Raw genomic sequence first — 24,743 nt, 5'->3', positions numbered from 1 at the left:
TTTTTATTTTTAGCAAAATTTTATGAATATTGTATCTCATAGTTCATTGGAAACGAAACAAAAAAGAAACAACAGATTTTCAAAACCAAACTTTTTCAAAAAAACAACTAACTGAAAAAAAGTCAATGGAATGGGAAGTAATGAAACCTTTCGATTGAAAACATAAGCTATATATGTTTTTTTTCTGGTTAGGTATTTTTCGAATAATTGCTTGGTTTCAAAAAACAAACTTTCAATTTTGAATTGTTTTTCAAATACATGTCGAATAAATAAACTACTGTGTAGAGTCAAAATAAGAGTAACCTTCGTGCTTCGTATAGCCAGAAAAAATACGGAAACTTAGTATGAAACTTTTTTCTCTAGATTAGCTATACATTTATAATTTGATTAATTTTTTTTTCTGGTTAGGTATTTTTCGAGTAATTGCTTGAAAAAAGAAATAAACTGTGTAGAATCAAAATGACAGTCGTGTAGCCAGAAAAAATACGGATACTTTGGAATGACACATGCCGTCTAGCCGTTCCGGTATTTTTGAAACATCCTGTATATCCGTGAACGTTATTCAACGTTTTTAAATAAAGTAGGTACAAAACACCATTCCTACAATAATGAAATTTTCTCTCTACCTGCTTTTATTTTGTATTGTAAAGCTTTATTTGTGAAGAATTTCTGTCAAGTACCTACCTCCCTATATACCTGTCTTGTTATATACAAAAACATAAATAAACACGTAAAGATTGGAACCTAACTAAATAGTTATTGTCTTCAAATATTTATAGAATTTAATTGTCGAACTTTCGATGAAAATTTTTACATCAGTGATTGCCCACTTACGGTGTTTGTGTGGTGACGTCATCGATGCTTTTTTAAATACAAACAGGTCGTCCTTTGAAAAGTATTCCAGTTTTGTATTCATTATACACGTATTTCGAAATAATTTTTAACAGAACGAGTCAGAAACAAAATTGTTTCTCGTTTTTCAGAATTCATTCTGTATACAGGATGGGCAAAATTCGTTGTCTACTGAGGGGATCTCGAGAACTACAGCAGCTAGAAGAAAACTGATGACACATTTCCGAGTCCTTCTTCAGAGAAACAGAGAATGGTTGAAACCGTAGCCTCCTACGACTCTTCGTTTTTGACTTTATAGCAGAATGCAGAAAATTAGATTTTGACGATTGCTAAAAGTTCTCATAATTTTTTTCGTATTTGAAGTTATAGGTCTGAAACTTGAACCTTCTTCAGGCACTTTTTACGTAGAATCCACTGACGAGCTCAAAATATTTTTTCACTTCGAATCATTAGGCGAACTTTTTACTGAATTTGTAATTTTTGAATTGGTAAAAATTATTTTTTCAGTACGTATAAAAGTAGGTTCAAGTTTTAGATCTGTAACTTCAAAGACAAGTACCTAAGTTATGAGAACTTTTCGAAATCATCAAAATCTTATTTATAACTCAAAATCTAGAAATTATAGACCGGTTCTGTTTTCAGATTTGGATTAGTCAGGAAAAATAAGCTAGAAAATGTGTCATCCGTTTTCTTCTAGCTGCTATAGGTCTCGAGATTAAATCAGTAGACAACGAATTTTGCTCACCCTGTATATAATAAGATAAGGTACTCATTTATAGCTATAGTGCCTGAAGATGAATGAAAGTTCGAAACTGAGGTGTACAAATGATTCTCGCCATAGAAAAAAACTGGTATAGTTATAATGCAGTAAAGATATTGTAAAAAAGTTAAAAACCATTTTAATTTCGTTTTTTATTTTAATGGAACTATCAAATCGTTTATCAGATAATCAGAGGTCTCGCTATTTTTTGTCTAAATTCAATTTGTCCTAGATGAATTCAAAGTTTTCAGGAATTTCCGCAAGATAAGTTATAAGCAGAAAAATATAGATACATAATACATTTTTACGTTTTAATAAATGTACGAGAAGTATTCGGAGAATATATGATTCATTCTTATTTAGGATCTCGGGTTTTTCTGAAAAAATCATAAGACTATGCTACGTGCGATTCAACATTCAACTCTTCCTTTGGCAGAACAACTTAGTTGGTCTCCTCCAAAAAAAGAAAGTCGGACGCCATTACCCAATATGTAAATTTTTCGTTCACTGAAAAATGAGCATCAATATTACCTAACGAAATTGATATTTTTTAACAAAATTGCAATGAACGGTTGAGGATTTGTGTAATAATACTGTGTGCATAAATAAATATCTGCATTATCTACTGTTAAAATAAAGAGTTGTAGAAAACAAACTGTTGTAATATTTATTTTGTACTTTTCCATTGGGTAAATGCGTATGCGACATAATCTAAACTGGTTGTTTTGATCAACAGCTGTGAGCTATTAATAGGTTGTACAGCCACGTTGCCACTGTTAAAAAAGTTTCAAGGTAATCTCTCAATAAAAATACTAGCAGCTCTTTTCTCGAATAAAATGATCGGATATTATTTTTCAAATTTTTCGAAATAAAATAAAATTTTATTTTCATTTCTATAAGAACTCCACAAAATTCGATCTTCAGTATTTTCTAGTTTGCAGGAAAATGCTTGAACTCGTCAATTCTTTTTTGAAATTACGAAACTTGTCATGTCCATGGGTAGTTGAGATTTTTCAAATGGTAATAAGCAAAAATGGATGATATGATTGATTTTAATTCGAATTTGAAGTCAAGGACATTCCTACACTTCAGAGTGATTGATGTTTCTGAAGTGTTATTCAAAATATGCTTTTATTGTGAGGTACTAATTGATTAATTTCTTAATAAAAATCACAGTTACAAAAATTAATGAACATTTAATTGATACGTTTCTTCATCTGTCATCAATTACATACTACCAGATGTTAGATGTCTAAAAACATCTTGATACTACTCTACGAAAAAGGCATGCATTCTATGAAAATTTGCTTGTTCGAAAATTTTCTACAATATCAGTAATTACCGAAGATATGAATTTGGTTTTTGTGCTACGCCGCGCCGTACCCACCAAGATAACGACTTAAGGACCCCGCGATAGAATAAAAAAGACCCATTCTTTTCATTGTATGTCACCCCTTTCTTGATGAAGTTTGTGGCTACGTGATGTGTAGCGGCAACGTTGCATTCAGGTTAGAGGTAGAAAAAGAAGACATGTCTGCGCAGTGCTATGCGCAAAGCCGTCAACGGAAATCCATTTATATACAACTTGTTTACGTTTGTCGTCTCTAGTCGTAAGGCAGTCTGTGTGGAATGCTGTGATAAATAAAGATGTCCTCAGGTGCCAGTTTGTTGAAATTTGCCTTGAACGTCAGTGCAATTAATAAGCTTCATTGATAAATAGTGAAATATCGAAAGTTTGTTCTCAAAGAACGATAAATCGCTGGATTTCGAGTTGTTATTTCTGTGGTTTCTTTGTTTGGCAATCTCCGAGCAGGAGCATCCATTTTGTGAAAGCAAAGTGAAGTGGATCCTGAATAATTTCCATCGTTTCTTGGCTGAAGCTTGTTTTTGGATGCAAAATTCATCATTCAGGTCTGTGATATAAGCATTTTTGAATACCTGTTATATAACTATATGATATATCAATATTTGATGCAAGAAGGACTAGAACTCTTTGTTTATGTGTTTGACGTACGAAAAACGTTTCGCTTCACAAATGGCGAAACGGAATGTGGAAGGTAATGGCAAAATCAAATGTGATAACACTAGAACGTATGTTAATAAGTGTAACACATCGAAAACAAGAAGTCCAGTGCAAGGTTCTAAAAATTTTAAATGTAGAATGCAGTCACCAGATTTGAACCAATATCAAAGGACAATATCATTATCTTCGAGTCCTAAAACGCACAGTATGTCCCCTGTATCTTCAAAATCATCCACACCTGACAAGCAATATGCTGGTTGTAAGTGGTCCGAGCCCCCATCTCCATCAACTCTGCCCCAACCGCCTCTTCGGTGGACGCAGACAACATCACAACCACTGTTCTTCACCAGGCCGTTTCAAAAGTGTCAACCGGAACAAGATATTGCTCATCAATTGCGAGTTATACTGAATGTTCACGCTTGACCAACATTACAGATTTGTAAACTTCAGTACATGCGATATCTTCTTTCCCAGTGAACATGAATTTGAGAACAATGTCAGCTAAATATGGTTTATGAGCGAGTGAACAGGAAGGTTACTAAATCGGGTAACTCATCATAGTTTTTTATCTTAATTGGTGATGGATCTATCCATAAATATTTTATCAGATATCAGATTTGAAGTACCTAAATTATTGAATTTGTTGTTTGGATAATAAACCTTGCCTGATTAGTCGCATCATATTATTACAATCATATTAAACAAAGTGGTGATTTTGTTAGACTGTAAAGATAGTTATATTCGATTACTCTATATTTCTAAATGTGATTTCTGTTGAGAGAGTATAAAAGTTTCAGTTTTACACATATGAGCCAAGCTCAAATGATATATGTGAAGTGATTTAGTTTATAAGAATTTTTCTATATGCAGCAAATGAGCATTCAGCTCTCCTATTCTGTCTGTTATTGTTGCATATTTTCAAATTTCCATTTTTTATCAACAGTCATCGGTCAAAATTATTCGTACTTACTTTCTAACCCTACTCGTAAAAAAAATTTTATACTAAAGAAAATATGTACAATGACAGTGTTATTGTGAAACTAAATCAATTTGATGAGTCATGTGACTATTAAAAGTACAAAATACTGAATGCTATTTTGCTGTTTGTTTTACGATAGTAACTCTGAATGAATCATAAACCAAAAGAGTGTATTTTTTAAATGCAGTACAAATAATGGTTCATCTGAAGTTTCTACAAATATAGGGTTAGAATCATTCAATTCCGATGATGTTTTAAGTGTAAAACTCAGTGTAAAAATTGTACATACAAAGATTAGAGATTGTTACAAAATTTATTTGGAGCTTATTTATATGTTCTTTATAGAAAATTTTGTTATTCGATGCATATTTTTTTTTCTGTATTCCTTATTGAGTGGTATGCTTAGAATAATGTACCCATCGTTGCAAATTGTTTTTGATTAATCTTCACAAATTGCATAGATGAGAAATATCAGAATTGTCAGTTTTAATATTAACAAGTAGTTTGTTAAATTGGTGAATTTAATTATTTTTAGTTGAATTCAAAATTATTCGAGTTTTTATCGTATGTGATCTTTTTAGTTTTTATTTGCTTTGGGACAATAATTAAAATCACCATTGAGAATTGCATGTTAAGTTAATTAAGGAATCTCAGATCTCATATGTTCACTTTTATTAAGTGATATCAGCATCAGCAATATGTAAAGATCCATTTCATCTCCATCCTTACAATCTGTGATACCTATTCCCTTCCCATTTTGAACCTTCCCTTATGGTTTATGCATATTTTGATTTCTTACTTCTAAATAATTTATTGTTTTATCGAATTTGCCATATGTAATTGATTATGTATATTTTTGATTCCATTACTAAATTTATTGTTCTGGTGCATAAACTGTCCTTTTATCCCCATCCCACCCCCAGGGGTTAAACCCCCACCAAATTATTCAACAAAAAGATTACGCTTTTGATAAAATCACTCAACATAAATGACGAGAAAGGAGATACAAGAACTTTCACATCCACCTGTGCAAGAGGTTGGGCAGCAGTCAACTTCACAAACTTGGTTCAGGTTCGTATTTTGAGGTAAGTTTCTTCAGTTACAATGTTCACTGAGTTCAGAACTTTAAAAAAATATCAAAGATATATTTTTCGTCGGAAAATACAAGGTAAACTTCATACTAACCTACATCCAGAAAAGCTTTGTTTTCGAGATACAGACTGTTGAAGTGAATTCTCTAAAGAAAGTGGCAGTTTATTCGAGCAATATTTATTATAATGATTACTTTTTCATTTTATTAACTTTGAAAACTTTCCTTATTTGATCATTACAAATTTGGTTAGATTTGAAAGATTGCCCGTTTATGTAATTTGTTTGATGTTCGTTTACCGTCAAAAATAGTTTGCATCTTGTACTTTCAAAAATGAAATACATTCTTAGAATCGATCGATCGATCGATCCTACATCCAGAAAGGTTGATTCAACTTTTTGGTGTTGAAATGTACCTCCTACAAGATTTTATATTCAAAATGACGAAACTGTTCCCAGAAAAAAAATGGGGCGTTTTGCCTACGCCTCCTTCCGATATGTACTACCTATTACTGACTTGACCCAGGTAGTACTTCAGTCTTCAATCCAAAGAGGCTGACAAATCTCAGAACTAGACAAATTTTCACCGGTTTTGATAGGTCAATAGGTAAAACCATTTGGCATTCTGTCAGTAGGTTAAAGTTATAGCATTGCACTCATCGATTCGACCATGTGGTTTCGTTTAGGATATTAGCACGTTCGATATTTTTTACGTTTTAATGAAAATGGAAACTTAGGACACAAGTGTAAAAAATAGAATATTAAGTCAAAATCTCACCAATAAAATTCGTCTAAATTATTAACAGATTTTTTCACAATAGGCATCACAATCTTGTTCGAACATTTCAACAATCGTCGTAAAAATGGGATGAAATTGGGAAACATCATAGCACTTTTTCAACATAACTAACATAAGCACTTTCAAGAAACTGCCTCGATTTTCTATATTTTTTTTTTTCACTCTAAATTGCACGATAAAATTACATATTATTCTCTCAAGTGGCCTGATTCGTTTAATCCGATGAACTTGGTACTGAACCATTCATTGTCCAGCCATATGTTTATGTTTTGTTTCGTTTTTCCGAAGCCGGAGTCGCCTCCCACAGTCCCTTACTTGAAATTTTGTCGAATTTTGGTGAAAGGACTCATGTATTTTGATGAGTTCTACCTTCTGTCGAAAAAAAGCCTCACCTTTGAGAACACCCTGTATATATCTTCTTGTTATCTGTTTCTGAAATCTACGTTGAAGATATGCCTTTCAAACAGTTCAAACACAGCGTAAGTTCATAAATCTCGAGTTATGTAACTAAGTGTTTATTCAACCCACCACTTGAAAATAGAAATATGGAGGAATTACCTGAACGAACGTTATGAAATTTAAAGAATAGTTTCTAAATTCATCACTTTTCATCAACCTTAATTAGGATATATCTGTTGAAACGCAATAATATTTTGTAAGTGATCTAGTGGAAAACTACGAGCTTTCAAAATAACTTGTTTCGGTTCAAGTTTGTCATAAGATTTCTTTTCCTGTTATACAGGACATATGGTTTCCAAGATTCGGCTGGTCGTCACCCTTAATGAATCACCCTGTATATTATTCTACTGTCAGTGGTTTGCCACTATTTTCCTAGAGGGCCGTACCGATTCTGATTGTTCGAGAGTTTGGGTGGTGGTTCAAATCCACAATCAAGCCAGGTAGATGGCGTTGCATTTGAGACTTAGAATTTTTTTTCAAAGGGTTTGGACGATTTTGATGAAATTTTTTTTATAGATTTTGGTGTGGCTCTGGATTCTTTCGGTTCTCAATTGAGCCCTGTAGGTGGCGTTGTAGTCGATTTGTAGGGTCGTTTCCCAAAAGCCCCGTTACTTGATCTTCTGTGGACGCGTGGACATCAACCATAGAACACAATATACATTAACCTCAAAAATTCCACAACCTACTTAAGTTGACGACACAGATTACAGATCTCTGTAATCTGTGGTTGACGAAGAGGAATTTTTTTAACGCACGTTAACGAGAAAAACTAGTCTAGCAAAGAAAACCTTCCTTGTACTATAATTTGATAATAATTCGATAAACTAATGTCGGTCAGTAAAGTAGATGAAAATCTTCCAAAACATTGCAGCTTTTACGTTGCTAGAAAAAAAAGGAAATGTAGGATGCTGGTGAAAGAAACTGAAATGTACTGTTGTGAACATCAACCTACAAGAGAATTGGATGCCACAAATGATACAGAGCGTGGAATTAGGATTCCATGTCCCTACGACAGAAAACAGTGTGTATACAAGAACCTTTTATCATCTAAAAATTGAGCTCCTATTACAAAATTTTCAGCACATGTTTTGCCCATAAGCTGGAAAAACATCTGAAAATTTGCAATTCGAGGCCAAAGGAAAATGAACCATTCATTGTAAAAGGAATAAACTCTGGTTCTCCCAACATACATGATGAAATTGATGAATCAGTCACCTTATCCACTAAGCCTGCTGATGAAATCAAACGAGTAATTGATCTAATAAACAAAATATACAATGGTGGGATTACATTGCTCTCAAAAATTGAGTTGTTTAATAACTTGATTTGTAGAAAACCCACTAGTAATTAAGGAAAAAATATGCGAGCACCAAGTAGTTGAGAATGAAATGATGGATCCTATCTATGGGGAAAAAACAAAGAAACATTTAAGGCAGGTTTCTTCAGTATTAGGTTTACTCTTGGAAAACAAACTGCTAAATTCTAATACATGCTTCATTGAATTTGGTGCAGGTAGAGGTAATTGGTGAGTGCACTGGGTCGCTTTTGAATATTTATGTATCTTGATCCGTGTAGGTGCTTTGAGTTATTGGATATCGAAAGCAACCTCTGATGAAACCAATATTTTGCTTATTGAAAAAGCATCACCAAAACACAAGAAGGATAATAAACTGGATAAAACTTCAGACAAAGTACAGAGAGTTAGAGCAGACATAATCGACCTAGTACTAGATGAGATAGAACTTGTCAACAAATCCGAACAAATCATAGGAGTAACGAAACATTTGTGTGGGGCAGCAACTGGTAATCTGAGAAAATGTTCTTACTCAAATTACGCGCTCCTCAAATTATTCTTTCAGATTTCACAATAAGATGTCTGGCAAATCTTTCCAAAAATAAACAAAAGTTGCTTGGTTTTTTGATGACATTTTGTTGTCACCACCGATGCTCTTGGTCATCCTTTACAGGGAGAGAATATTTTGAAGTAAGTTTCCATATGGTCAAACGAGATTCAGTGTATCACTTCTAGAATTTTGCAGAAGCTGGGTATTACTAAGAGTGATTTCCAAATCATGTGTGGTTTAGTTAGTTGGGCCACTTGCGGTACAGGTCTCAGCAGACAGAGGAGAGAAGAAATCGCCAAAGAGACTCAAGAATCAGTAGTTAAAGAAAAGTAAGTACATTATTGGATCAGACAATTATTTAAAAGAACGATTGATATGAATTTGTTTTTTCAGGAATGTTCTAGGATTAACTGCAGAAGAAAAAGAACAAATAGGACTAAAGTGTAAAAATCTTATGAATTGGGGGTGTCTCCTATTCATTCAGGATATGGGATTTGACTGTGACTTGCACTATTATGTAAAACGTGAAATAACACCTGAGAATGTATGTATTGTCGCAAAAAATAAAGCTGCTCAAAGTTGAGTCAACAATTGCATTACTTTCATTCTGAAGTTATATTCACTTGTCATCTGTCACATGTCAAAATAAGGTGGAGGTGGAGCCCATTGCTCCCATTGGGTTATTCAAAGTGAAAAACCAAGTATGTATATCCTTAGTTAAAGCGGAGCTCGCTTTAAATTTTATTGTTGCTATATACAGTAATTACAAAATTAAATAATTATTTAACTACACAATAATAGTAGGGATGAAGGTTTCAACAATAAATTACTTGCATCATTAAATACTGGAACTAGAGTGATATCACTGTAATATAACACTTGAAACTTTGGGAATTACACCTATCAAAAGCATCAACTTGGCTGCGTCTTCATGTGGAAGACGAACTTCTGAACGTTCTTCATTAGAATCTGGCATCATCTGGAAAATGAAAATGTGGAAAATTATTCATGAATTTAAAATCTTAAAGCTCACCTTATCCGCTATATGTTTGAAGATAATGCCATTACCATTAACATAGAATGTGGAAAATCCATCGTACCACCTAAAATATAATTTCAGGCAAAGAAGAAAACAAAACTTAGATGACTTACGTGTCTGAATGTTCTAAAATATTTCTCAAATTCCATATCTTGTATTTCCAAAATTTTAGCATTACACTTAAACCTGATACACCTCTGACACGCCACCTAACTTTAATTGTCGAATCTTCTGGGTGTTGGGTGATTTTCAATACCTCTAATTTTACATAAGCATACTTCAAATGACCTACTGTACGTAACAAGGCAACATCTTTTATGAAATGGTACAAACCCCTATAAAAAATTTAGGGAAACTTCAACAAGCCGCTCCTAAAGAGGTTTAAATTTTCTTTCAATTAACATGGCAAAATTCTAATATCAAATCAACATTGATTTTTAAAAACTTACACTGTTTTTGTACCTCTTATATTATTTTCATAAATCAATTCTGGGTGATAGATACTATAATCCATCGACTGAACGAATAATTTTGGCAGTGATCTGCTTAAATTCTCAAATACTTTATTCAAATTTTCTGGTGTAGGTTTATCCAAAGGTGAACTTTGACTTTGTCTCTGGGATTGACTACTTTCGGCAGCATGAACTAAATGCTGTTCTTTGTTTTCTCCAATAGTTACCGACTGTACTAAGTTGTTCATATAATGTCTTTCCATTGGTAAATATTCCTTAATAACAACATCACTAGCAAGTTCCCTATTGTCCAAACTCAGTGAAACGCTATTTCCTTTCTGTAAAATATCGGGTTTTTCCTCATTATAATTCACACAAGCTACTTGGGTTATATATTTTATACTCGATTCCTGAAAGAAAACATATTTGAATCCCCTTATCTGAAATTAAATTAGCATATTCTAATATATTTGAAACATGCCTATTTCAATTAAATGAAGAGTACTACCTTATGGTAGGTGAAAATTTAAAAAATACCTGTTTTAATCGTGGCTGCAATGATTCGTTAAATAGGGGCCTAGTTTCCAGGGGTTGCTTTTTGATTAAAGTAGAATTAATATGCCTCACTTTACCAACAACGTTTCTTATACAATTTGCCATGATCAATATAAATACTCCGACTCAAAAAACTTAAAACATATCACTCCAGATATTAGATTAGCGCAATAATTACTCCAAAATTTAACAAATTTTCGACTATCAAATCAAGAGGTGAAATTTATATATATAAGGTTATGTTCTATTTCCACAGATATAAATATATACATAAAAATTAATATGGTAAATTTATATTATTCCTCATTTGCTCGAAAGATTTTGAATGTTAAGATAAGATCAGGCAAAAGCAATGTTCAGGATGTATGTATCGAAAATCTGAATACATTTTTGAAAAATTTACTGAAATAGAGTATCATTTTTCTTCTATGGGATCATCTTATTTTCGGCAACATCGCAGTGCTTATTGTGATTATAATTTCTCAAATTCATCTGATTCACCAATATTTAAAATTTGCTTTATAATCAATTGATTTCATCATTGGTGAGTACTCCGCAAATTTGTTAACAAATTATTTGGTGGAAAATTCAACAAAGTTGAGAATGAGCTTCTTTTTTCAGATAGTAATGAACAAAGATATGTACCAAATGTCAAAAGTAAGGTAACCCCAACGTACAAGACGTATTCTATCAAAAGCCGATTGGAAACCTAAGAAAATTCGTTACATTATACATTCATCAACGATTATTTTCCAAATAATAGAAGCATTATTATGATGAGTATCTGAAAACACATAATTTCTGAATAATTTGAATCTACTCTGTTTTCTGTCTATTTAATTGTGATTTTCCAAGACATTTCTACTCAGAAAAAAAACACTTCGACATGGCTAGCGTATCATATCAAATAGCCAACCTGTTGGAAAAGATGCAGTCCAACGACAAAGATTTTCGCTTTATGGCAACAAATGATCTGATGTCAGAACTGCAAAAGGACAGTATCAAATTAGATGATGATTCTGAAAGAAAGGTTGTGCGAATGCTACTTAAATTATTAGAAGATAAGAATGGTGAGGTCCAAAACCTAGCTGTTAAATGTCTGGGTCCTTTGGTGAACAAAGTTAAAGAAGTACAGGTTGAATCGATTGTTGAGACTTTGTGTACGAATATGATATCTGATAAGGAACAATTGCGTGATATATCTAGTATTGGACTTAAGACAGTCATCGCTGAACTCCCACAAGCTACAGGAGGTCTATCTGGGAATATATGTAGAAAAATAACTGGGCGATTAACTACTGCCATTGAAAGAGAAGATGTGTCTGTCCAGTTGGAGGCGCTTGATATAATTTCAGATTTGTTGTTTCGTTTTGGAACTGTACTTCAAAGCTTCCATGGTATGATATTAACAGCACTTTTACCCCAACTGAGCTCACAGAGACAGGCCATTAGAAAACGTACCATAACTGCTTGCAGTAATCTCGTTCCTTCATGTAATCCAGCTCTCTATAATAAGATAATTGAGTATCTTTACAATGGCCTCTGTTCTGATGTACCAAGCTCTCAGATGAGAACATATGTCCAGTGTGTTGCCGCGGTTTGTCGACAATCTGGTCAAAAGTTCGGAGAATTCATACCAAAATTCGTTCCCCTAATTTTGAGGTGCAGCGAAGTGGATGACGATGAGCTTAGGGAGTTTTCACTACAGGCGTTTGAAAGTTTCGTCACAAGATGCCCCAAAGAAATTACAGAACATATACCAAACATCATAGATCTATCCTTAAGATATATGACTTACGATCCTAACTACAATTACGATGAAGACGAAGTTAACATGGAAGACATGGAAGGCTGTGAGGACGAAGACGATGCCGAAGACAATGACGAGTACAGCGATGATGACGATATGAGCTGGAAAGTTAGGAGATCTGCCGCTAAATGTCTTGAGTCCGTGATCTCCACCAGACATGATCTACTGTCAGATTTTTATGTAAGCTTATCACCAGCTCTTATTGGAAGGTTTAAGGAGAGGGAGGAGAATGTTAAGTCAGACATCTTCCACGCTTACATAGCGCTCTTAAAACAAACTAAATCCACTATAAATCACAATGTTGACCCTGACTCGATGGAGCAAGAAGAGGTTCCTCTGTTCTTGCTACAGAAACAGGTGCCACTGCTTGTGAAGGGTCTCCAGAATCAGATGAAGGAAAAGAGCATGAAGACTCGTCAAGACTGTTTTCATCTTCTGAAGGAGCTGTGCAACGCTCTACCTGGTGCACTAGCCCAACATATCGGTGACATTATCCCTGGTTTGCTGTATTCTCTTGGCGAGAAAAACGTCAGTAGCAACATGAAGATCGAGGCTCTTTCCTTCATCCACACCCTTCTCACCTCCCATCATCCGGAAGCCTTCCACCCTTACATTAACGTATTGTTACCCCCCATCATAAACGCTGTCGGCGACAGCTTTTACAAGATCACAGCGGAGGCCCTCAACGTTCTGCAGGAACTGGTGAAGGTCATCCGCCCCCTTAACATGAAATCCCAATTCGATTATGAACCGTATGTCCCACAAATTTATCAGTGCACGTTAGTGAGGTTGAAGGCCGCAGACATTGATCAAGAGGTCAAAGAAAAGGCTATCTCCACCATGGGCCAGATAATTTGCAACTTCGGGGATGAGCTGCAGCATGAGTTACCCACCTGTCTACCTATCTACATCGACAGATTGAAGAACGAGATAACGAGGCTGACTTGCGTGAAGGCTCTCACGAAGATCGCTGGGTCTCCTTTGGAAATAGAATTGCCCATATTGGGCGAGGGTATACCGATCCTAGCGTCGTTCCTGAGGAAGAACCAGAGGGCGCTCAAACTCGGCTCGTTGCAGTTGCTGAACGTTCTGTTCATCAAGTATCAAAAGTGTGTGTATGTAGATATGATAGAGTGTGTTATAGTGGAACTTCCACCTTTGTTAGACGAGGCTGACCTACACATAGCTCAGTGGACTTTGGTCATTTTGAAATCCATAGCGGAGCACTACCCTGCCGCCCTGAAAGATATCAACAATACCATTCTGCCACAGATAATGAAGCTGGTGAAGTCGCCGTTGCTTCAGGGCTCGGCCCTGAACGCCCTCCTAGACTTTTTCCGCGCCCTAGTCAAGTGTAACCTCCCAGAACTGACGTTCAACCATCTGATCCAAAAATTCGTCGAGCCGATCACCAAGAGAACGCCGTGTCACCTCCACAAACAGGCGTTTTATTCGTTGGCCAAGTGCGTGGCCGCCATAACTGTCACTTGTCAGTCGCACGCCCTACCCATAGTGCCGCAGTTTATCCAAGAGATCCAGAAGGCTGAGAACGACACCCAGCAAATATTCGCTTTGTTGGTGGTCGGTGAGATCGGAAGGGAGATCGACCTAACCCCAATGTCCAATCTGAAACCTGTGATATTACAATCTTTCTCCGCGGTCTCCGAGGAGGTTAAATCGGCAGCAAGCTACGCGCTGGGTAGCATTTCCATCGGTAACCTAGAACAGTATTTACCCTTCATACTGAAGGAGAGCGAGGAACAGCCGAAAAGGCAGTATCTTTTACTGCATTCGTTGAAAGAAGTGATCACCTGTTTGTCCGCCACGCCGGCGGGCGTTCAACAGCTTCTTCCGTTCGTACCAGCGATCTGGACGCAGCTGTACCGCCATTGTGAATGCACCGAAGAGGGTACGAGGAACGTAGTTGCTGAATGTCTGGGTAAATTAACCCTGATCGACCCAGCTAACCTCCTACCCCAACTGAAGGCTTCGTTGAAGTCAGAATCTCCCTTCATGAGAACGACGGTTGTGACCGCCATCAAGTTTACCATATCCGATCAGCCTTCAGCCATTGATCCCCTACTTCGTCAGTGCATAGCGGAGTTCCTGAACGCCTTGGAAGACCCAGATTTGAACGTGAGACGCGTGGCGTTGGTGGCGTTCAACTCGGCCGCCCACAACAAGCCGTCTCTGATTAGGGACCTCCTGAACCAGGTGTTACCGCAGCTCTACATCGAGACCAAAGTGAGAAAAGAACTGATCAGGGAAGTGGAGATGGGGCCGTTCAAGCATACCGTAGACGACGGTTTGGACATACGAAAAGCAGCCTTCGAATGTATGTACACAATCCTGGATTCTTGCCTGGATAGAATCGACATATTCGATTTCATCGATAACGTGGAGGGAGGTCTGAAAGATCATTACGACATCAAGATGTTGACTTATCTGATGGTCGCGAGGTTGGCTCAGATATGCCCAGGGGCCGTTTTGCAACGTTTAGATAGGTTAGTAGAGCCCTTGAGGGCTACATGCACCATGAAAGTTAAGGCGAACTCCGTTAAGCAAGAGTACGAAAAACAAGATGAACTGAAGAGGTCTGCCCTGAGGGCCGTGCACGCCTTGCTGAGCATCCCCGACGCGGACAAGAACCCCCAGCTGCAGGACTTCGTGAATCAAATCAAGAATTCGTCAGAGCTAGATACCATATTTGAATCGGTCAAGAAAGACTCTTCGTCTTCTAATCATAATGAATGTGTTATGATGGATCAGAGTTAAATGTATTTGTAATAGAATTTGTGCTTTATTCAGTTATGAATAGAAGTAATGTGAGTTGATAACGTATTCGATAATGATCAATAAATTTTAAGGTTATATTTTAAGTTTTTGTTTTTCTGTGCATCTATCTTATCCAAAAACAGTCTTGGAATGTTGTTTTATGATTAATTGTTTGTCTTCACGAGTAATTGGCAGTTTTTGTAAATCGAGAACTACTTCTTATAAATTATATAGAATGTATATTGGAAATTTTGAAATATTTGAGTAAGTTTTTTTATCCAAAAATTATACTCCTTCCATAATATATGTCTTGGAAAAACGTGAAATTTTTTGAATAAAAATTTCAAACTTCTTGTAATCGAAATGAATAAAATAATTTTTATACATTCAGCTCCTGTCAAAATTACCCCTCTATTTATTCACTATTCATTTTTTCAAATATCTTTCATCGTTCTGAGTAATAATTCTTCAACTGGAAATTTGAAATGAAAAAAATTAACTTCAGCTTTACGACTAATTGAAAGAATAATTCACTATAACCCCTTGAAATAAATACTTGAAAGTAAAGAAAAACTTGTAAGTCCATTGAGATATGTGTATGAACTTATTTCACTTGAAAAGCTAAGGTTGCTGCGATAATTTTCTGTGAAAGAGGTAAGGAAGTGAATTGTTAAAATCATCACATTTTTATATTCCGTCAAAAGAGTCATTTGTACCACGAATGCTTAAAGCCGTGTGCACTGTTTCATCCAGATTAAATTATTATGGTGGGTTTATGCAGAGTTCTTGAGACCTAAGAAATGAACCAATCAAAGTTACAATTCAGGATCACGTGAACGCGATCTGCCAATCAGATTGTTCCATTCCTAATGGCAGGTTTCACAATCAAACCTAAAGTTCCTTAAATTTAAGGCTAGCTAGCCATTTGAATGTCACTTAACAGTTCGTACAACGTAATTTAAGTTGAGGGTTCATTTTAAGGGACACTTAACACTAAGTGCGTTTGGTGCAAACGGGTCTTAGTTCTCTGCTCACTCACCATAAAACTACATTGAGAAAATTGAAGCAAAGAATAAGATATTATGTACTTTAACGATTTAATCTTCGTTTAATGATACGCCCCATAGTGTTAATTAGAGCCCAGAAGAAAAAAGAACGGCATTGTTGAAGAACTTGGTGGATCTGATAGTAATAAAACGAAACTCTTCGGATTTCTCGTACAAGAAAATGAACGACACATTAAAAACGATATTTTATTAACTTTACTGAACAAAAACTAAAAGAATAAATAACTTACAGTTTACATCGAGGAATCAAAATTTTAAAAATAATTTATCACGAACAAACACAGGTATCTTCCAAGTTCAGCCTCAGCCAATTCAGGTACTTTGAAACCCTTGTGTAGACACCGGGATAGCCTGGTCTACCGCAACCTATGCCCCATGAGACAATTCCTGAAATAAATTCAGTGTTGGGTTGTTTGATTTTTGACAAAACGAGAAGAAATCTACACTCTCTCTCATATTTGTTTAACTCACCAACAACTTCATATTTGTCCTTATTCTGTATCACCAAAGGACCTCCACTGTCCCCTTGACAAGAATCCATGGATCCTCTACCCGCGCAAAGCATATAAGGGGTTATCCTGGAAGCTCTATATTTCATTGCCCGACACTGAGACAGGGTCAATATGGGAACTTGTACTTCTTGCACCACACTTGGTAGCATCCCTCCTTCTGTTGTTCTTCCCCAACCAATTACCGTACCTACCTTGCCCGAAGGATCGGAAGCTGAAATTGAAGAGAAAACAGCCAATTAGCAGATGATGATGCAATAGCTCACTACCACAAGTAGAAACCACAAAAAAATAAAAATTTGTTTCTTCTACTTTAAATTTGAGCCATTAAGTGTCATGATGACCATATTTTGTGCGCGCGCGCGTGTGTGTGTAATCCTAGATTCAAGAGCAAAAAGAGTGTGAGCAAAGATTTTATAGTTCACTGTATAATCTTTGAATGTAAGTTTTCACTTCAATTTTTGGGCAGTGTATTTTAGATTTTCGAAGCAAAATTTGAAAAGTTATTCAAGACTAGATGAAAAAAAAGAAAATACTGGCGTGTGCAATCTGGATCGTTTGCTCCTGTGGTGAGTTTAAGCACAGCCGTCTCTATAGATGGCTATGGTTTAAGCAAAGTTACTAAGAACTAGGAAAGGGACAATATCAATTGAACGTAAGGAAATGACTCACTTTTTGGTAAACAAACAGCTTTGATGTTCTTTCCGAAATCTACAGGTTTTCTCAACTTCAGAAGAGCTATGTCATGATTGTAAGAATCAGTATCGAAGTTCCTATGTCTAATTATTTCGGCAACTGCTCTCATTTTGGCAGGTGCGTCGGTCATCGTAGACTGGTCGTGATCACCCAAGATCACCCTTATTTTAGAACGTTTCAACCTGAAATTGAAAAATTAGCTCGTGATAAAACCAACTCATTCGTCATAATTCGTAATAAATTTCAGCTCAGATTGGTGTGAAAAAGACAATTGAAAAACTTCTGGGGTAGCTGCTTCTTGTGCGTATAGACGGTTGAACTCATTTCAAACAAGAAAACAGCCCGTGAATGACATATATTATCTACGTCATACACCTAATATGAAATAAATTCAACAAAATACGAAATTTTTGTTTTGTTTTGAGAATAATGTAAAAAATAATAGGTTTACCTACTTTCTAACACAATGAGCAGCAGTCAAAACATAATCTTTGGAGATTACTGAACCACCGCAGTGAAAATGGCCGTCATACACAATTCTTGCTATCCATGGATATCTATTTGGACTTGTTGGACGACCACCAACAATTCTGTCTTCTTGGTTCGATATGCCACATTCTGAAAAAAAAAATGAAGAATGAAATGGCTCCAAATTCACTAAAGAGATTTTCTTCGTTCTCTCGTATTACTCGTATCACAGGGTCAAAGTTCGGTTATACACCACTTAATTGCACTCAAAACTGTAGAGTACTGCAAATACTCGTGGAGTCCTACATACTGACAAGACAAGACGAAAGAGAGCTTTTCAAAGGAAAAGCTCTCTTAGAGATTGTCTAATTTTTTGTCACCTGTTTTCACAAGACTCGTTGTGAATAATTAACGGATAGAAACTCAAAAAAAAATCTTATTGAACAGTCATTGTCTTCCCTGATAGGGCTTCGACTCATTGTCATTTTGAAAAAAATCAGTCATACTCGTTTCTCAGGAGTATCCTCCAAAATTTGTGAAAATTTTCATTTGCTTCAATTACTTCTCAATAAGTTCATTTAGGTACTTCTTAAAGGGCACCCTTTGAAGTAATCATGGTTACATAAGTGCCCAACAGCCCAGCACTGTACAGGGCTAATGCTAATACGATTGGTATTCTCTATATAGAAAGAAGACATCAATACCTACTCATTTCATACATAAATTCTTATTTTACTTACCGCACGTGCAATTTTTTTCTCTAGCTCCATCATCGTCGTCGTCACTGTCGTCATCGTCTGTAATTGATGGAATACCACCGAAAACATTGAAAATGCTGGCTAATTGGTTGAATAGTAGTTTTCCGTGTCTTGTACTTGTGGATGTATCATTTCGAATTAGAGATGTGTGAGTCTACAATAAATCACAATTTGAACAAAAACAGATTATATGATTTTCACAAAAATGAGTTGTTAAATCACGACACGTGTTTCGCTATCGGAATAGCATCTTCAGGTGGGTTATTGTAAACTGAAATATTTGGTAGCGATCGAGAAGATATACAATAAACGACGAATTGTTGTAATAAATTCATTAATACTGGGTGTTCTGTTATTAACTATAATAAGAATTTTCAGATGCATACCACCCGCCGATATGAATATCAACAAGTGTTACGATCGGAATTGAGCTAGCCAATTTGCCATCGTCAGGGCCACTAAATGCAGAACGTTCCACCGAAGAAAAGCAGATGCTGACCATGGTTTCGGTCTCATTTGACCTCGTCAGAGCAACACAGCTTCTTCTCCGATGGAAAAACGTTTGGAATCGATGGACTCTTATTGCATAATGCATCTAAGTAGGGGCTGCTCAAAAAAAATTTATATGAAAGGCTCAGACTATGCAGATGCTGATGACCATGGTTTCGGTCTTATTTGACCTCGTCAGAGAAACACAGCTTCTTCTCCGATGGAAAAACGTTTGGAATTGATGGTCTCTTATTGCATATTGCATGTATCTCTACTGAATTTGAGTAGGGGCATTGACATTCATTTACACCCCATTTAAGATGCCATTATAATTTTTATCAATATATTGAGTCCCCCATCATTATAATGAGTGTTTCATCAAACTTTAACCTCAATGTATTGACTTAACTGTGTTTATAATGATTTCTTCACATTATTTTGAGTTTTGATCTCATTATAACGATCGACTTTTTTTCCATGTTGATGGCCTTTATATTTTCTGTCTGTCTCTTTATACGATACTCTTAAGAAAATAGGTGAACAATAATTATAACGATTGATATTTATTTTGGGAGTATTCTGCCTTTCTTAATGAACTTTTTAGGGTTTTCACTCCCAATCTCTGAAACAAAATCAATTAAAAATGAAATCAACGATTTGCTCTGAGATTGGGAGTGAAAACCCTAAAAAGTTTATTAAGAAATAATTATAACGTCAAATTTAACGTGAAACTTTATCTTCCATGAATTCCACGCTATAACGCGTTTTCTGTGTAGGATTTTTTGATATTTTTAGACGTTTTAAGACTATTACCAATTGTATCTTTTCATATACAGGGTGTACGTCCTTGACTTGTACGAATATTTTTACTTCTTGAGGTCAAAAGAAATAAACGCTTTTTTCCTTTACCATTTCTTCCGAATCGAATTGATTTAAAAGATACAGGCTGTTAAAAAACCATAAAATATCTCACAAATGGTTTTATCGAATGAAATGAATTTCGGAATAAAGTTTTTCATTTGTTTGATGAATTTTTTTCGAACACAAGATATCACCCACGTCTCCCCAGTTTTCTCATTATGACCATTACATGCCATGAAAACACCAGAAATTCAAAGAGTCCATCAACTCATTAAACAAAGTTGGACGCTATCTAATATATGAATATTTGAACGTTTGGTAAAATAGAAGGATTCCTCATATTTTCTCGTATAATGCGCCGTTTTCGAGTAATTTGATTAAAATATCTGTGAAATTCAAAAAATTGGGTGCTTTGGCTGAATGCAAATTTTCCAGGGGTGGCACAGCTCATTATGAAAAATTTAAATGGCTTTGACCGAATGCAACACTTTTTAAGAGATCCACATGTGTAGTGTCACAGATTTAGCTAGTTATTCTGAAGGTAATTTTATTTTTCCAACTCATTATGAAATTAAAATGGCTATATCTTTTCATTAGGGCCAAATCCGAAAAAATGGTATAGAAAAAAAGTGTTTCTTTTGACCTCAAGAATCTACTGTTAAAATATTCGTACGGTCAAAGACTCACCTTGTAGTATTCTGAATATTTATATTTCTATTTGTTAACATAAAAACCTTGCGGTGTGCATTCCAAATTCATCGATAGCTATTTCAATTACATACTTCACGATTATGTTCTGATAAGAAATACAAAGCTTCTGGAAAAAGGATAATAGTTATTTCTATATCCTTGTAGGTATAAAAAAATTGCATGATAACTTACCGCATCTAAGTCTGGAAAACAGCCGCATGTCACGAAAAACGTACACAAAAAAATCGCACTAAAAGCCTTATCCACCACCATTTTTCACGTGAAGCCCTTTGACATAATATCACATCACCCGCAATTTTTTTTTCTGCGTCAACGGTTGGTTACCGCCATATTCGGGCAAGAGATAACCCGCCAAGATGAGGACCAGCTTTCACCGTCAACGGAGGACTGTTGCTTTCCACCGCAAGACGTACGGAAGAAAGAAAGTACACCTCTACACGTCTTGCTCGAAAAGTCAACCGATGATTGTAATCAATCCGGAGATAGAATGATAATATTATATTAGATTATTATAATTCTTAAATTGGCGACTGATGGAAAGTCCGCTTATAAGCATCGACGGATGGCGTTTTTCGCATAAACTGTAATTTATCGGCGTCTTCGAGCAGAAAAGCGAAAAACTTTTACTTTCAACGCGAGAAAGCTGCTGACCAGGAGACAAATAAGTGCGAAATCTTTTTTTTACTTTTTGATATGCAGATATTCAAGTTAATTAGTGGGCATATTTACATAAGTGATGAACAGAACTGGCAGAATACTGTCTAAACTCTGAAGTATATTGGTAATACAGAGTGGCCCATTGAAAACAAAACAGCGGCTCTGTAGGTTGGCAGCACCGAATTATAAAAAAACGCTCGGACACATGGAAGGAAGGCCTTTCAATGTGGGGTAAATGAAACATCATTTGAAACTTATTTCAAATGTTGTTTTATATAAATTCGGTTCTGCCAACGTACAGAACCTCTGTTTCGTTTTCCATGGCCCACTCTGCAGTGTTTTCAATTCAATGTGATGAACATGCATTTATAAAAAAAAAACCTTCTCAACCATTGACTCTAGTGGTATTAACATAAAAAAATATGGAGCTATACAGGGCGAGTCTTTGACTCGTACAAATATTTTAACAGGAGATTCTTGAGGTCAGAAGAAACCTTTTTTTCCTACACCTTGTTTTCCGAATTGGCTCGGTTCAAAAGATATAGGCTGTTGCAAAACCATAAAAAATGTTATTTTCAGTTTTACTTACAAACGGTTTTATCGAATGTAATGAATTGCGGAATATAGTTTTTCATTTATTTGATGAATATTTTTCGAGCACAAGATACATTGTTATTCTGAAGGGGTGACACAGCTCATTATGAAAAATTAAAATGGCTATATATTTTTATCAGAGCCGAATCGAAAAAAATTATGTAGGAAAAAAGTCTTTCCTTTGACCTCAAAAATCTACTGTTAAAATATTTGTACGAGTCAAAGACTCACCCTGTATATATTTTGTTTAAACTTTGGAGGTATGAGGCCTTTAATGTTTCACTATTCTGTTTATGAGGCTCTCAACTGTTTTATTTTGAACGTGAACTAGGTACTTGTTGAGTCAGCCAACATGATTGTGCAAGCGACTCGGATCTTCATAGAATAATACCTTCAATTCTTTGTCTTCGAGTTTTTTAGCCCTCCAAAGAGATGTTTGTCGTCAACACTGAAATCACCATTCTTGAAACATCGAAAGCATCCCCTACACGATTTATCAGTTATTGGAGCTTGTGCCATCATAAACTTCCACAATCATCGATATGCATTTCAGCTGCACTTTTCTTTCAATTGAAGCTATAAAAACTAGAACCTCCCGCAAATGATGTTTGGTTGATCAATGAACCTTCATTAGCATCTATTTCAAAATAGTGAAATCACTTTCGTTACATGCCCACCTATACTATCACTTTACGCAAGAGTGAATACACTCACATTTTTAACCTTGACCTTACCCAACATGAAAGTATTACAATATAACAGTTACCGTAATGCGAGTCATTAAAAATGTAGATTGTAGATTGCATACGAAGACTGTGACTTTTTTTAGAGAGTTGGAGTTGAACACACATATTATATTTATGATACTTAGCATAAAAGTTTTCAACGAAAAATCTTCATACTAAACTAAAAGTATCCTCGTTCAATGTTGCTTAACTGAATCAACATGAAGAAGGTTCATCTTGTCAGAGAGCTTCAAACCTCTCATATCCCAAAAATTCCACTGTCCCCCACACAGAATAAAATGCATAAAACTGACCTCTATGTGAAAGTCTTATAGGCCTTATTATCCTACTGACACGGTTTTTGAAAATGTTCAACTTTGTTTTACTCTACAGCGGAAGTTGTCATTTTTTGTTTTTATTTGAGGGTATTGGATGGATTTTTTCCCACCTTAAAAGTGCACATTCCTAATTTTCAAATTGTTACCACTGCAAACAGATGCATTCATTGTACATGGGTGTAAATTTGCATCTTTTGATCAAAAAATATATTTCTGTTTTGTTCTCCGAGAATACTACGCACTTCTACAAATATGCTTTTAGTAGTTTGTGTGCATAGGATTTTCATCATAACCATTCAGAGACTAAAACACTTCATATCTCCACAACGATTCATTTCAGGGCAAAGACATAAAAGACAGAATGTTCCTAGTTTTTTACAAAGAATAAGATTCTGCAAATGAATAATGTAATTCCTATGCAAAAAATCTACTTGATTTTGAAAGCAAACTCCAAGGTCAGATTGATGCATCCCTGAAGACTAGGAAATTTTCTTTTTTTTATCCAGAGGATCACCCTGTATAGACGACAACAATGTTGGCACACCTTATACACGTATTGAAAACATTAATTAAGATTGAAGTGGATAATAACCGCAGTAGTGAGTAGGCATAACAGGCTTTCAGCAAACACCGACAACAGATGAAAGAAAGTTGATTATTGACCATAATAAGTCAGTCACCAGTGTTTAAGCTGCGGCACGAAAATAAATCGCATAAATTCAGAACGATTTCGACGTATTTCCGGTACACGGAAAGTCCGGACACGTTTTCGTAAAACCACGAGGCGCCAGAACTATACGTATCGCCACAGTCGACGAAATATATCACGAGCTCGTTTTCACTTTCAAATTTCTACTTTCGTTCGTTCCCATTTTGGGCACGATTGAAATGATAAACGCGCGGAATGTGATCGATGGAATGCATAGTAGGTATATATGTATGTGGAATAATGAGATATTTCTTCACCTTGCTAAACAAGGTCTAGAAAACAAAACACAGCAAACTCTACACAAAGGTTCAACTTTTCGAGAAGAGCAACAGCCACAATCATGCAATTTGGGATACCTGTACAATATATTTGTCCAAAAATAAACTTCAAAGAAACTGAATATATCCTGGCTTCTGCTGAGTGACGAATATTGGAAAGAATATCATGAAAATCTCTGGAATATTGTGATGAAGAATTTTTTTTTCGAAAAATTTGTGAAAAATACAAGTTGCTATTCAGCCCATGCAGTAAAATAAGCATTCAATTATGAAAAAATTGCAACCAATGCATTTATTGTTGGAATAGCATCATATACAGGGCGAGTCTTCGACTCTTACGAATATTTCAACAGTAGATTCTTGAGGTCAAAAGAAAAAATTTTTTCCCTTACAATTTTCTTCAATTTGGTCCTAATAAAAAGATATAGCCATTTTAAATTTTCATAA

General features: G+C 35.5%; 4 protein-coding genes across 5 annotated transcripts; 2 read left to right on the top strand and 2 right to left on the bottom strand.

The window, feature by feature from the left end:
• Positions 1 to 7,691: 7,691 nt before the first annotated feature.
• LOC123318756 (tRNA:m(4)X modification enzyme TRM13 homolog) lies at positions 7,692 to 9,397 on the top strand. The gene is made up of 7 exons (XM_044905490.1): positions 7,692 to 7,982; positions 8,042 to 8,241; positions 8,294 to 8,479; positions 8,537 to 8,764; positions 8,821 to 8,945; positions 9,001 to 9,134; positions 9,199 to 9,397. Exons 1-7 carry the CDS (start codon positions 7,789 to 7,791, stop codon positions 9,386 to 9,388), a joined length of 1,257 nt encoding a protein of 418 aa, XP_044761425.1. The 5' UTR covers positions 7,692 to 7,788; the 3' UTR covers positions 9,389 to 9,397.
• A 114-nt stretch (positions 9,398 to 9,511) lies between these two features.
• Positions 9,512 to 11,101, bottom strand: LOC123318962 (uncharacterized protein C6orf136 homolog). The gene is made up of 5 exons (XM_044905746.1): positions 10,834 to 11,101; positions 10,294 to 10,706; positions 9,958 to 10,179; positions 9,839 to 9,908; positions 9,512 to 9,784 (listed from the first exon to the last, which is right to left on the bottom strand). The coding sequence occupies exons 1-5, from the start codon at positions 10,954 to 10,956 to the stop codon at positions 9,668 to 9,670; spliced, it is 945 nt and encodes a 314-aa protein (XP_044761681.1). The 5' UTR covers positions 10,957 to 11,101; the 3' UTR covers positions 9,512 to 9,667.
• Positions 11,102 to 11,270: 169 nt separating this feature from the next.
• LOC123318959 (cullin-associated NEDD8-dissociated protein 1) lies at positions 11,271 to 15,540 on the top strand. 2 transcript variants are annotated; one of them, XM_044905741.1, is made up of 2 exons: positions 11,271 to 11,395; positions 11,473 to 15,540. In XM_044905741.1, exon 2 carries the CDS (start codon positions 11,738 to 11,740, stop codon positions 15,434 to 15,436), a length of 3,699 nt encoding a protein of 1,232 aa, XP_044761676.1. In that variant the 5' UTR covers positions 11,271 to 11,395; positions 11,473 to 11,737; the 3' UTR covers positions 15,437 to 15,540. The 2 variants fall into 2 exon arrangements, with proteins under 2 accessions (XP_044761676.1, XP_044761677.1); XM_044905742.1 differs by having other exon boundaries at positions 11,302 to 11,395; positions 11,477 to 15,540.
• Positions 15,541 to 16,675: 1,135 nt separating this feature from the next.
• On the bottom strand, positions 16,676 to 24,232 carry LOC123318961 (coagulation factor IX-like). Its single transcript, XM_044905744.1, has 7 exons — positions 23,990 to 24,232; positions 21,167 to 21,763; positions 18,917 to 19,088; positions 18,164 to 18,326; positions 17,685 to 17,890; positions 16,975 to 17,226; positions 16,676 to 16,890 (listed from the first exon to the last, which is right to left on the bottom strand). The coding sequence occupies exons 2-7, from the start codon at positions 21,245 to 21,247 to the stop codon at positions 16,772 to 16,774; spliced, it is 993 nt and encodes a 330-aa protein (XP_044761679.1). The 5' UTR covers positions 21,248 to 21,763; positions 23,990 to 24,232; the 3' UTR covers positions 16,676 to 16,771.
• Between the last annotated feature and the right edge of the window lie 511 nt (positions 24,233 to 24,743).

This window comes from Coccinella septempunctata, chromosome 8 (assembly GCF_907165205.1).
Source record: "Coccinella septempunctata chromosome 8, icCocSept1.1, whole genome shotgun sequence".
Classification (NCBI taxonomy): Eukaryota; Metazoa; Arthropoda; class Insecta; order Coleoptera; family Coccinellidae; genus Coccinella; species Coccinella septempunctata.
This window is presented reverse-complemented; position numbering and strand designations above follow the sequence as displayed.